General features: G+C 64.6%; 2 protein-coding genes and 2 non-coding genes across 4 annotated transcripts; 2 read left to right on the top strand and 2 right to left on the bottom strand.

Annotated features, from left to right (window-relative positions):
• Positions 1-2511: 2511 nt before the first annotated feature.
• On the top strand, positions 2512-5824 carry GAMT (guanidinoacetate N-methyltransferase). The gene is made up of 6 exons (XM_064469717.1): positions 2512-2748; positions 3375-3520; positions 3601-3664; positions 3998-4065; positions 4548-4658; positions 4995-5824. The coding sequence occupies exons 1-6, from the start codon at positions 2541-2543 to the stop codon at positions 5133-5135; spliced, it is 738 nt and encodes a 245-aa protein (XP_064325787.1). The 5' UTR covers positions 2512-2540; the 3' UTR covers positions 5136-5824.
• A 516-nt stretch (positions 5825-6340) lies between these two features.
• NDUFS7 (NADH:ubiquinone oxidoreductase core subunit S7) lies at positions 6341-10844 on the bottom strand. The gene is made up of 8 exons (XM_064469720.1): positions 10738-10844; positions 10262-10298; positions 9861-9929; positions 9296-9413; positions 8430-8609; positions 8299-8345; positions 7056-7144; positions 6341-6550 (listed from the first exon to the last, which is right to left on the bottom strand). The coding sequence occupies exons 1-8, from the start codon at positions 10751-10753 to the stop codon at positions 6453-6455; spliced, it is 654 nt and encodes a 217-aa protein (XP_064325790.1). The 5' UTR covers positions 10754-10844; the 3' UTR covers positions 6341-6452.
• A 138-nt stretch (positions 10845-10982) lies between these two features.
• On the bottom strand, positions 10983-11056 carry TRNAN-GUU (transfer RNA asparagine (anticodon GUU)). Its single transcript has one exon. It is a non-coding gene; the product is annotated as a tRNA-Asn (tRNA).
• Positions 11057-11255: 199 nt separating this feature from the next.
• TRNAF-GAA (transfer RNA phenylalanine (anticodon GAA)) lies at positions 11256-11328 on the top strand. Its single transcript has one exon. It is a non-coding gene; the product is annotated as a tRNA-Phe (tRNA).
• The last annotated feature ends 143 nt before the right edge of the window (positions 11329-11471 follow it).

Genomic DNA, 11471 nt, shown 5'->3' with positions numbered 1-11471 from the left:
TGCAGCACAGCCCCAGTGCACAGCCCCAGTGCAAGGCACCGCGTGGGGCAGAGCCTGGGGCATGGCCCTGTAGCGGGGCACGGCCCTGTGCACGTCCCTAGAGCATGGCACGGCCCTGGTGCAAGGCCCCAGAGCACGGCACAGTGTGCAGCACAGCCCCAGTGCACAGCCCCAGTGCAAGGCACCGCGTGGGGCAGAGCCCGGGGCATGGCCCTGTAGCGGGGCACGGCCCTGTGCACGGCCCTGGAGCATGGCACGGCCCTGGTGCAAGGCCCCAGAGCACGGCACAGTGTGCAGCACAGCCCCGTGCACAGCCCCAGTGCAAGGCACCGCGTGGGGCAGAGCCCGGGGCATGGCCCTGTAGCGGAGCACGGCCCTGTGCACGTCCCTGGAGCATGGCACGGCCCTGGTGCAAGGCCCCAGAGCACGGCACAGTGTGCAGCACAGCCCCAGTGCACAGCCCCAGTGCAAGGCACCGCGTGGGGCAGAGCCTGGGGCATGGCCCTGTAGCGGGGCACGGCCCTGGTGCAAGGCCCCAGAGCACGGCACAGTGTGCAGCACAGCCCCGTGCACAGCCCCAGTGCAAGGCACCGCGTGGGGCAGAGCCCGGGGCATGGCCCTGTAGCGGGGCACGGCCCTGGTGCAAGGCCCCAGAGCACGGCACAGTGTGCAGCACAGCCCCGTGCACAGCCCCAGTGCAAGGCACCGCGTGGGGCAGAGCCCGGGGCATGGCCCTGTAGCGGGGCACGGCCCTGGTGCAAGGCCCCAGAGCACGGCACAGTGTGCAGCACAGCCCCGTGCACAGCCCCAGTGCAAGGCACCGCGTGGGGCAGAGCCCGGGGCATGGCCCTGTAGCGGGGCACGGCCCTGGTGCAAGGCCCCAGAGCACGGCACAGTGTGCAGCACAGCCCCAGTGCACAGCCCCAGTGCAAGGCACCGCGTGGGGCAGAGCCCGGGGCATGGCCCTGTAGCGGGGCACGGCCCTGGTGCAAGGCCCCAGAGCACGGCACAGTGTGCAGCACAGCCCCAGTGCACAGCCCCAGTGCAAGGCACCGCGTGGGGCAGAGCCCGGGGCATGGCCCTGTAGCGGGGCACGGCCCTGGTGCAAGGCCCCAGAGCACGGCACAGTGTGCAGCACAGCCCCAGTGCACAGCCCCAGTGCAAGGCACCGCGTGGGGCAGAGCCCGGGGCATGGCCCTGTAGCGGGGCACGGCCCTGGTGCAAGGCCCCAGAGCACGGCACAGTGTGCAGCACAGCCCCAGTGCACAGCCCCAGTGCAAGGCACCGCGTGGGGCAGAGCCCGGGGCATGGCCCTGTAGCGGGGCACGGCCCTGGTGCAAGGCCCCAGAGCACGGCACAGTGTGCAGCACAGCCCCAGTGCACAGCCCCAGTGCAAGGCACCGCGTGGGGCAGAGCCCGGGGCATGGCCCTGTAGCGGGGCACGGCCCTGGTGCAAGGCCCCAGAGCACGGCACAGTGTGCAGCACAGCCCCAGTGCACAGCCCCAGTGCAAGGCACCGCGTGGGGCAGAGCCCGGGGCATGGCCCTGTAGCGGGGCACGGCCCTGGTGCAAGGCCCCAGAGCACGGCACAGTGTGCAGCACAGCCCCAGTGCACAGCCCCAGTGCAAGGCACCGCGTGGGGCAGAGCCCGGGGCATGGCCCTGTAGCGGGGCACGGCCCTGGTGCAAGGCCCCAGAGCACGGCACAGTGTGCAGCACAGCCCCAGTGCACAGCCCCAGTGCAAGGCACCGCGTGGGGCAGAGCCTGGGGCATGGCCCTGTAGCGGGGCACGGCCCTGTGCACGGCCCTGGAGCATGGCACGGCCCTGGTGCAAGGCCCCAGAGCACGGCACAGTGTGCAGCACAGCCCCAGTGCAAGGCACCGCGTGGGGCAGAGCCTGGGGCATGGCCCTGTAGCGGGGCACGGCCCTGTGCACGTCCCTGGAGCATGGCACGGCCCTGGTGCAAGGCCCCAGAGCACGGCACAGTGTGCAGCACAGCCCCGTGCACAGCCCCAGTGCAAGGCACAGCGTGCAGCACAGCTTCAGTGCATACCCCCGGTGCAAGGCGCAGTGTGGGGCAGAGCCTGGTGCATGGCCCCGGAGCACAGCCCGGCCCCGGAGCACAGCCCCAGAGCGCAGCACAGCACGGTGCACAGCGCCTGGCACAGCCCCCAGGGAAAAGCCCTTCCTCCGTGGGCCCCCCCCATTTGCACTCATCCAGCCCAGCTCCGCCACGCCGTGCTGCTGGTCGCTCCCGCTCCGGCCACGCACAAGCACGGTGCACGGTTCCACCAACCGCCCAGGAGCGGGCCCCCCGTCCCCCGCACTCCCCAGCCACCCCAGTGCAGCCCCGCTCCCACGAGGGGCCCCGATTGCTCCTGCCCAGCCCCTGCCTGCCCCGCAGGGCCCCCCAGCTCCCGATAAGGGATCTCTTTCACCCAGAAGGGCCCCAGCCTGCCATGCACACTCAGCATTTCTCCAGCCCTGGCTATTTAAAGCCGGCCAAGAGCCGAGCAGCCCTCTCCCTCCCCCAGCACCGATGGACTTTCCTCCCCACAGCGGCGGCACAGCCATGAGCGCCCGGCCGCCGATCTTTGTGGAGGGCGAGGATTGCAGGGCGGCCTGGCGGAAGGCAGCGGCCGGCTACGATGCACCAGACACCCACCTGGAGATCCTGGGGAAGCCGGTGATGGAGCGCTGGGAGACCCCCTACATGCACTCGCTGGCGGCCGTGGCTGCATCGAGGGGTAATAGGGGTGCCGCAGGCTCAGGGGTGTGCCGTGGGGTGCAGCTCGGGCGTGGGGAGGGGGCAGCTTTCCGCTGAGCGAACAATGTGGGGGGCACATTGCTGCCGGGGGACGCCACTGCACGCACCCCGCTCGCTGCCGGTGCTCCCCACGCAGCGACTGTGGGCGCGGTGGCACTTGTGCTCTCGTGTCAGGGTGACACATTCCCACGAGGGGCTGGGGCTGCGGGGAGGGGGGTGCAGCCGCCGGTGGGGGCCGAGCACAGCCTGGCCGGGACCTGCCGCTTTGGGGCTGCGTTCCCCGCACGCCGGTGGAGGGTTTCGACAGCGCCACTGTGAGCGGTCGCTTGTTCTCACTGCAGCTGCCCGGGCGGGGGTTCAAGGGGGGGCAAAGGACCAATGCGGGGTGCAGCTGGGGTGGCAGCGGGTGTCGGGGCACGGGGCTGCTCCCGGCTTCTCACCCCGTGCAGGCAGCACTGCACTTTCCCAAAAAAAGCCTCATTCGGGGAAAGAGTGGGGCAGCATTTGGGACTGGGGGGGGGGGTCCAGGACAGAGGGAAACCAGGGCTCTGCGTTTGCTGGGCTTGCACCAGCCCCCCCCCCCCCCAGCCCCTCTCTCATCCCCAGGCGGCCGCGTGCTGGAGGTGGGCTTCGGCATGGCCATCGCCGCCACCAAGGTGGAGGAGTTTGACATCGAGGAGCATTGGATCATCGAGTGCAACGAGGGAGTTTTCCGGCGGCTGGAGGAGTGGGCCAGGACGCAGCCGCGCAAGGTGCGGGGCGGGCCGTGCCGCTGCGCGGTGCCGGTGGGCGCGGGCCGCCGGGGCTCACCGCTCTGCCATCCCACCCGCAGGTCGTGCCTCTGAAGGGGCTGTGGGAGGAGGTGGTGCCGACGCTGCCGGACGGGCACTTCAGGGGTGAGGCACCGCGTGGCTGAGCCCGGCGGGACCGGGGAGGGGGCGGCGGGGTGGGGGTCCCCGTGGCAGGGCTCAGGGTGCGGGTGGGCACCCAGCCCCGCTCCTTCCCACGGTGGCGGGGATGGGCTGCAGCTGGTGTCCACGGGGAGCGGCACCGTGTCCTGGGGAGCAGCACGTCGCTGCCGTCCGGGGGTCAGAAACACGAGGTGCATATTTAAAGAGGAAAAAATAGTAACAGGCTGTGAAGGGGGATTTTCCCCCCAGCACATGAGCCCCGACGGTGCCTCGGTGGTCCCTCCCGGCTAACGGTTGTTCTCCCATGTTCCCGGGCAGGGATCCTGTATGACACCTACCCGCTGTCGGAGGAGACCTGGCACACGCATCAGTTCGCCTTCATCAAGGTAACGAGGCAGGGTGCAGCACCCGCACCCCGGCCCCACGGTGCCCACACCTCCCACTGCTCTTTGTTGGGGGGCCAGAGCTCCCGGCTCGGGGGGTTTGGGGGAGATGGGGGGCACACAGTGCAGAGAGGAGAATTTTGGAGCTCAGGAGTCAGAGGAGGAGCTGGGTGTTGGTCTGCAGCCCCCGTCGTCCCTGCACCCTCCCTGCCGCCCAGGCCTCAGCGCCCTCTGGAAAACCCCAACGTCCCCGTGACGTCCCCAGCACGATGGTGGCATCGCAGCGCTTTGGGTGCCTGCGGTCGCGGCCGGCGGAGGGGAGCAGCAGGAGGGGGCGGAGGGCTGCGGCCACGTCCAGCTCTGCGGGGAGACGTGAGGGCTCGGAGGGGGGCTCGGCGGGGGCTGGGTGCTGAGCGAGGGGTGCTGTGCAAGGCGAGGGCGGCGTGCTGGGTGCTGAGCCAGGCCCCCCTCGATTCCCGTTGCAGGACCATGCCTTCCGCTTGCTGCAGCCGGGCGGGGTCCTCACCTACTGCAACCTGACCTCCTGGGGGGAGCTGCTGAAGACCAGGTACACCGACATCGAGAAGATGTTTGAGGTGAGTGTTGTTCCCCAGGCTGGGGAGGGCCTGGCACCCCGAGCCCACACCGGGGTCCCCAAAGCTGCCCCATCAGCCCGTGCGCCTCCTGCATCCCCGGGCGCTCGCCGTGGCCGTGGAGCAGCACACGCCACAACACTCCGTGGCCGTTTAACTCACCCGCAGCAGCTGGGGCTCAGCAGGGAACGTCTGAGGGAAGGTCGGGGGGTTTCTGCCCACGACAGGGCTCCCAGCGCCTGCCTGCTCGCACTGTCCCATGCCCCCACAGGCCCAGGCTCCGCTCGTGTCAAGCAGCTCAAACCATAGCCGTTCCTTCCCACCCCTCCTCTCTCGCAGGAGACCCAGGTAGGGCACCTGGTGGAGGCCGGCTTCAAGGAGGAGAACATCAGCACCACGGTGATGGAGCTGGTCCCCCCCAAGGCCTGCAGGTACTACTCCTTCCACAAGATGATCACACCCACCATCGTTAAGCACTGAGGGCGCCGCCAGCCTGGCACCGTCCCTCGGGGCTGCCCCGAAGCCGCAGGAAGCAAACACTGACGAGGAGAGGCTGGTTATGTGCACTGGGAGGAGGAGAAATTAAGCTCTTATCTCCTTTGATGCTAAGGACAGAAGATCAAAGCTGATTTATCTGGAGGTGGGAGATGGCTGGAGGCTTGGGATGGAAGTCTGGGGGCTCCAGGAGACGTGGACAAAGGACTTGGGACTCCCTGCCCCACCGGGGATGTCGGCGAGGGGATGGAGGCCCCTGCCCCGGAGGGGTCTTCTGGGCTCTGCGGAGGAGGGTCCCACCCTGCGCTTGCCCAGAGGCTGGTTCCCACACAAGCCTCGCCCTCTTCTCCAAACACCTCAGTTAAGCTGCAATTCAAGAGCACAGCTCGGAGCCTTTAGCCAAAGGGTTCACGGGCCAGACGTTTCCTCTAAAAACTGTATCATTTCTAGAAATCATGGGGTGGCTTTCGAGCCAAATAAACTAAACCAGGCAGGAGAAATGGGGAAGTCGGAGGCATTTCGGCTGCTCCTGCAGCAGCTCCCCAGTGAAGTTTCCCACTGCAGCAAGTCCTGATCCCAACCACCTCCTTGCAGTCCAATAGCGTGTAAATGACGTTTCCTCTCTCTACCCAGAAGGGATAAAATCCATTAAAAAAACGGAAAGAAATCCACAACTGCTGTTTCAGAGCAATTTGTCTTTCAGAAGCGCGTGTTAATTCTACAGCGACTGTTCCTCGTCCCGGGCTGCCAGGGGAACACAGCACCAGGCTCCTGGTTTTTATTAGTCATATTCTGATTTTAAGCATCAATATTTTACTTACATTACAGAAATATAGTTAATTTCCGGCTGCTGTGCACAGGGGTACAAAGTATTTGTTAGATCCTTCCTAGGAATTGTAAGCAAAAAGCAGGCGGTGGGTCAGAGACGCGCTCAGGGAGACCTCAGGGTTCACGTGGATGTGCCTCGGTCTCAAAACCTCCTAAAAAAGCCAAAGAGCAAGTCCCAGGTTTCTGGCGAGGCATTTATGCCACGATAGGTAACTTCCAATCTTCCCCTGCCCTCACAGGCTACGCAGGCCAGAAAACACCACACTGAACGTTATCAAATTCAACTCCTGCTTTTTAATTCCGTTTTTAAATGCGTTAAAACACTTCAGGTAAGAGCGACATATGAAAGACAGGAGAGCATCTTAACCAGGTAGAGTTTTATTGGAAGGCTCGTGAGAATCCAGGTTTATTGTGCGTACGAATGCAAGCAGGTGCCCCAGGTGGGCAGTAAGTGGGCAGGCCATAAATAAGAGGTTATTTCCTGTACCAGATCTGAATCTTCTTCTCCCGTTTGATTTTCTTCTGAAGCTGCAGGATTCCATACAGCAAAGCTTCAGCAGTAGGCGGGCAACCTGAGAGAGAGAAAGGAAGCCCGCGGGGCTGCTCGCTGCACTGAAACGTAGCCAGGAGAACCAACAAGCCACGGCTTTACCCCGAAGCAGGCTGTGATTTCCCTCTGGCTTTGTGCACGTCCCAGGCTGCAGAGCTCGTAAAAGCAAGAGGCCTTCTTTAGCTTAAAGAAACTAAAAGCGATGGTGTTTTTCAAAAAGGTCTTTATAAAAACGTAGAAACGCTTTTGCTTTTAAGCAAGGCGGTATCTCACGGGAGAGCACGTGGCTGACTGAACTAGAGCCCGCACTTCACACGGCAGTTACTGGCGAGTAACATCACCAGAACTCCACTCGCTCACCGGCAACCCGGGGCAGATCCGACCGAGGCATCTGCAGCTTTAGCAACGCAGTTTGAAACAGGAAAATCTTTTAAAAAAAACTATACCGAGCACCGCCCGAACGGCACAAAATTAACTTCACCCCCGTCAGGGTTAGCGCCGCGGCACGCGGAGGCCGCCTCTCCTACCTGGCACGTAGATGTCCACCGGCACGATGCGGTCGCAGCCCCTCACCACCGAGTAGGAGTAGTGGTAGTAACCCCCGCCGTTGGCACAGCTGCAAGAGACGGGCGGGTTTCAGCGCCTCGTTAAACACGGCTCAGCAGCCCCCCGGGAAAGATGAACCAGAGGCAAAGGAGAACAAGAACCCGGCGCCCGAGTGCTGCCAGGCCAGGAGCCGCGGACAGATTTCACTGCAAGGCACGGAGCGGATGCCAAAGGTTTACGCCGTGGCCGTTCAGCCTCTTCACAAGCCCCGGCTGGAAGGCGGAGGCCGCACTCCCAGGCTGCCACACTTCAAGCTGAATCAAACCAAACCGAACTGTTTTCACCACTCTCGCAAAGCAGATGTTCAGAGGGTCCTTCCTCCCTACCGCAAAACCTTTCTTATTCTGCCACACCTGCGCAGAGCGTTTCCAGAGCTCGTTCTGTCCCCTCCAGGCCCTGGAGAAACGGCCGCTCTCAGCCCCAGCAGCACCATGAGGTGAACAAGGTGGCGGTTCTACCACGCCGGAGCTCCACAGAGCTCTGATTTCACGCTGCACAGCAGAAGCATTTTGAAAGCTTTCCTCTAAATGCAAATTCTGAGATTCTGGACATACACAAGTCCCCAGGCTCTGAGAGCTGCAAAAACCCCAGAATCTTTCACTGGGAAGACTTTGCAGTTGACAGTGACTTGACATCCATCACCCTCCTCACCCTAATCAAAGGGTCTTTATGTCTCGCTTGTAACAAGGCCTCTTTATATAATTTAAAGGGTTGAAAATACAAACAAGAAATGGGTTCCCCTCCCTTCCTCTCCCCACTCACAGGATCACAGACTGGTGGGGGTTGGAAGGTGCCTGTGGAGATGATCCCATCCAACCCCCTGCTCGAGCAGGCACCCCCAGAGCAGGGGCACAGGGCCGCGACCAGGCGGGGGGTGAATGTCTCCAGGGAAGGGACCCCACAGCCTCTCTGGGCAGCCTGTGCCCCTGCTCTGGCACCCACACAGGGAAGGGGTTTTGCCTCATATTTAAGTGGAGATTCCCATGTTCCAACTTGTGCCCGTGGCCCCTTGGCCTGGCGTTGGGCACCGCTGAAAAGAGTCCGGCCCCATCCCCCTGACACCCGCCCTTCAGATATTTATAAGCACTGATGAGATCACCCTCAAGCAGAGACACCAGATTTCTCCCAAGCAGCGTAAGGCGATAAGGAGGTCCCAGCACTTACCTCCCCATGGAGACGACATAGCGAGGCTCCGGCATCTGGTCGTAGACCTGCAGAACACAGACATTTCATACGGCTTTCCATGCACGCCCAGCGCACGCAGCCGTGCACGAGGCACCCGCCGCAGCCCGTACCTTCCGAAGAGCCGGAGCCATTTTGTTCGTCAGGGTGCCGGCCACAATCATGACATCAGCTTGCCGGGGACTGGCTCGAAACACCACCCCGAAGCGGTCCATGTCGTAGCGAGGAGCCGCCATGTGCATCATCTCCACGGCGCAGCACGCCAGGCCGAACGTCATCGGCCATAAGGAGCTCTGCAGCGGGAGGGACGCGGGTTACGGGTAAGAACACGGAGAGTGGGAGCTGAGACCCTCGCGGGTGACTCAGATAATAAGAGTTGATCAGACAGAAAAGGAAACAGCACAAGAAAAGTTTCAAGACAGTTTAGTCAGAGCATCACAAACGAAAACGGTGTTTGCCACCACACAGGAGAGCAAAACCCCCAGCTCCGGGGAAAGACGCGTAGCTGCGTTTGCAGCCTCAGAGATGCTGAACGCGCTCAAAGCCGTCGACGCTCCCCTTTGCATCTCACACCGCTGAAGCGGCCAGCTCAAGCCCCGCGCAGGGGCAGCGGTGACCGGAGAAGGCAAAACTCAGCCAAGCCAGAGCGCGCCGGATCGGGGCAGCGCCACTTGTGCGGCCTTCGCCGCAGCACAGGGCGGCTGCTCATCGCAAGCGCTACGTAAAACCAGAAAGCGCCTTTCGCTTGTTCCTGCATCGGTGCTGCTTTGCACCACCCTCACATCAAGCGCCTCTCTCCCACTCCCACACAGCCCCCCAGCTGCCAACCTCTGGCCGAGAAACTTGGCTATTTCCCTGCGGAGATTTTCGAACCTATTTTTATCCTGAGGAGGAGATGGCTCAAATCCATTTCCCTCCAGCACCTCAAAGCATTTGATACCATTTCTCCGTAGCGAGCACGACAATTTCAGCCACTCACCCTTCGCGCCCAGTTGATCAGGTCATCGAGTTTGGTGACAACATACTCGCCCTTGCTAGCAGGGACGTAGGATTTTTTCTGGACAACAGCCGAGCTCTTTTGCGGGACTTGGACAGAGCTGAAGACAAACGGCGCAGTAGTATCAGTCTCCAATTATTTAGCGTAACTGCAGAACACAATCATTAACCTCGAGGAGCTGCGATCCCGTAAGGAATCTGTGGCACGTTGCTTACGGACAACCTCACACCCTCTGCAACCCTGGAGACCGCGACCATAACGGGGGCTTTTCCCCCCCACGCTGTGGGGAAATCCGTGGAGTTCATTGCTTAGGCAGAGCCCCTCCATTCGCTGTCCCCAAACTACAGAGGGTGCCTGGCACCTCCAGGGCCCGCAGACTGACACCACCTGCCAGTTAATCCTGGCTTTTAAGAAGTGAAGCGAGGAAAAGACTGTCGCGCATATGCAGACACAGCTACAGCAAACAGAAGGTTTCTTCCCCTGCACCCCTTGGGATCCCCCACCCAAGGGAGGAAGGACACAGCTGAGGAAGCTGCCCGGGCGTTACCTGTCAGCGTGGTCAGCCACCGGCGTCTGATGGAGCAGCTGCGTGGGAACGGACGTCACGGCACCGGGCCTGGGAAGAAGAAAAGCCATCGCACCTCCGCCTGATGTGGTCGTGCAGCCCCCACGCTGCCCCCCGGCCTCGGCCCCGCAGGAGCCCCCAGCCCTGCTCTCCCCGCGGGGAGCAGAGCAGCCCCAGAAACAGAGAACGCAAGCGCCCTGGTCAAACCCAGCTGGAGAAGAGAAACCCCAGCGACCACCCAACTCTCCCACCCACCCCGACCCCCCAGCCCAGCTCGTCGGGGCCCCCTAGCACGGGGGAAGCCGCCGTTCAGCTGCGGGGCTCAGGGGTGCCCTCGCCCCGGCTGCCCCCCGCAGGGACCCCCAGCACCCCCCGACCCTCACCGCCAGGCCAGCACGCCGCGCCCAGGGAGGCGAAGACCTGCAACGAGAGCACGGAGAGCTCAGCGCCGGCCGGAGACCCGGGACAGAGCCCAGCGCGGGACCCCCGCCCCGGAGGGGACAGGGACACCCCGCGGCCCCCGGGGGCCCCCAGCCCGGCAGGCGAGAGTCACCCCGGGGAGAGCTGCGGTCCCTGCCGCGCCCCGGAGCCCCTGCTCTCCCCCGGAGCCCCCGTCCTCCCCTGGGGCCCCGGAGCACCCGGCCCGGCCCCGTCCTCCCCCGGAGCCCCCGTCCTCCCCTGGGGCCCCGGAGCCCCCGGCCCGGCCCCGTCCTCCCCCAGAACCCCCGTCCTCCCCCGGGGCCCCGGAGCCCCCGGCCCGGCCCGGCCCCGTCCTCCCTCAGGCTTCCTCCCCAGCTCAGTCCCTCCGCAAAGGGCTGAGCCTGAGCCCGGCCCCGGCCCCGGCCCCGGCCCCGCTCACAGCCCAGCGCCGCCATCTCGCCCGCAGCCCTTCAGGCAACCTCTGGGCGCGGTGCACCCGCTGAAGGGGCCCGGCGCGGCCCCGGTGCGCCGCCTACAGCGCGCCGGCGGGGAACGCGGGCCGCCGCGGGGGGGTTCCGCGGGCACCCGCCGGACCCCGCCCCGGCCCGCGGCAAAAGGCGGCGGCGGTGGGGGGCGGGAGACCCCCCCCAGTGCCGCGGGGCCGCGCAGGAAAACGAACGGGCCCGTCCCTGGGTGGGCTCGAACCACCAACCTTTCGGTTAACAGCCGAACGCGCTAACCGATTGCGCCACAGAGACCGCGCTGCCGCCGCCGCCGCCGCGCCCGCCGCTGTGGGCAGCGGGATCGCTGCGGGCACCGGCCGCCCCGCGCCTCCCCCCGCGCCCCGCGTGTCCCCGCGGCCCCGCCGCCCCCCGGTGCTCCCCTCCCCCCCCCGCCGGGCCGGCCCCACCGGGGGGGTCACGGGATGGGGGGGGGGGGGCAAGCGGCTTCCGCGCAGCCGAAATAGCTCAGTTGGGAGAGCGTTAGACTGAAGATCTAAAGGTCCCTGGTTCGATCCCGGGTTTCGGCAGCTCCTCCTTTTCCCGCCTCGGGCTGCAAAAGCTGCCTCATTCCTCGTTAATCCCCCAAAACCAGCACCCCCCGGCCGCCGGTGACGGCATCACCCCCTCCCCGAATGCTGCTGCGATCTCGTTTTTAATACCCTAGTGAGAA

The sequence above is a fragment of the Phalacrocorax carbo genome, chromosome 19 (assembly GCF_963921805.1).
Source record: "Phalacrocorax carbo chromosome 19, bPhaCar2.1, whole genome shotgun sequence".
NCBI lineage: Eukaryota > Metazoa > Chordata > Aves > Suliformes > Phalacrocoracidae > Phalacrocorax > Phalacrocorax carbo.
This window is presented reverse-complemented; position numbering and strand designations above follow the sequence as displayed.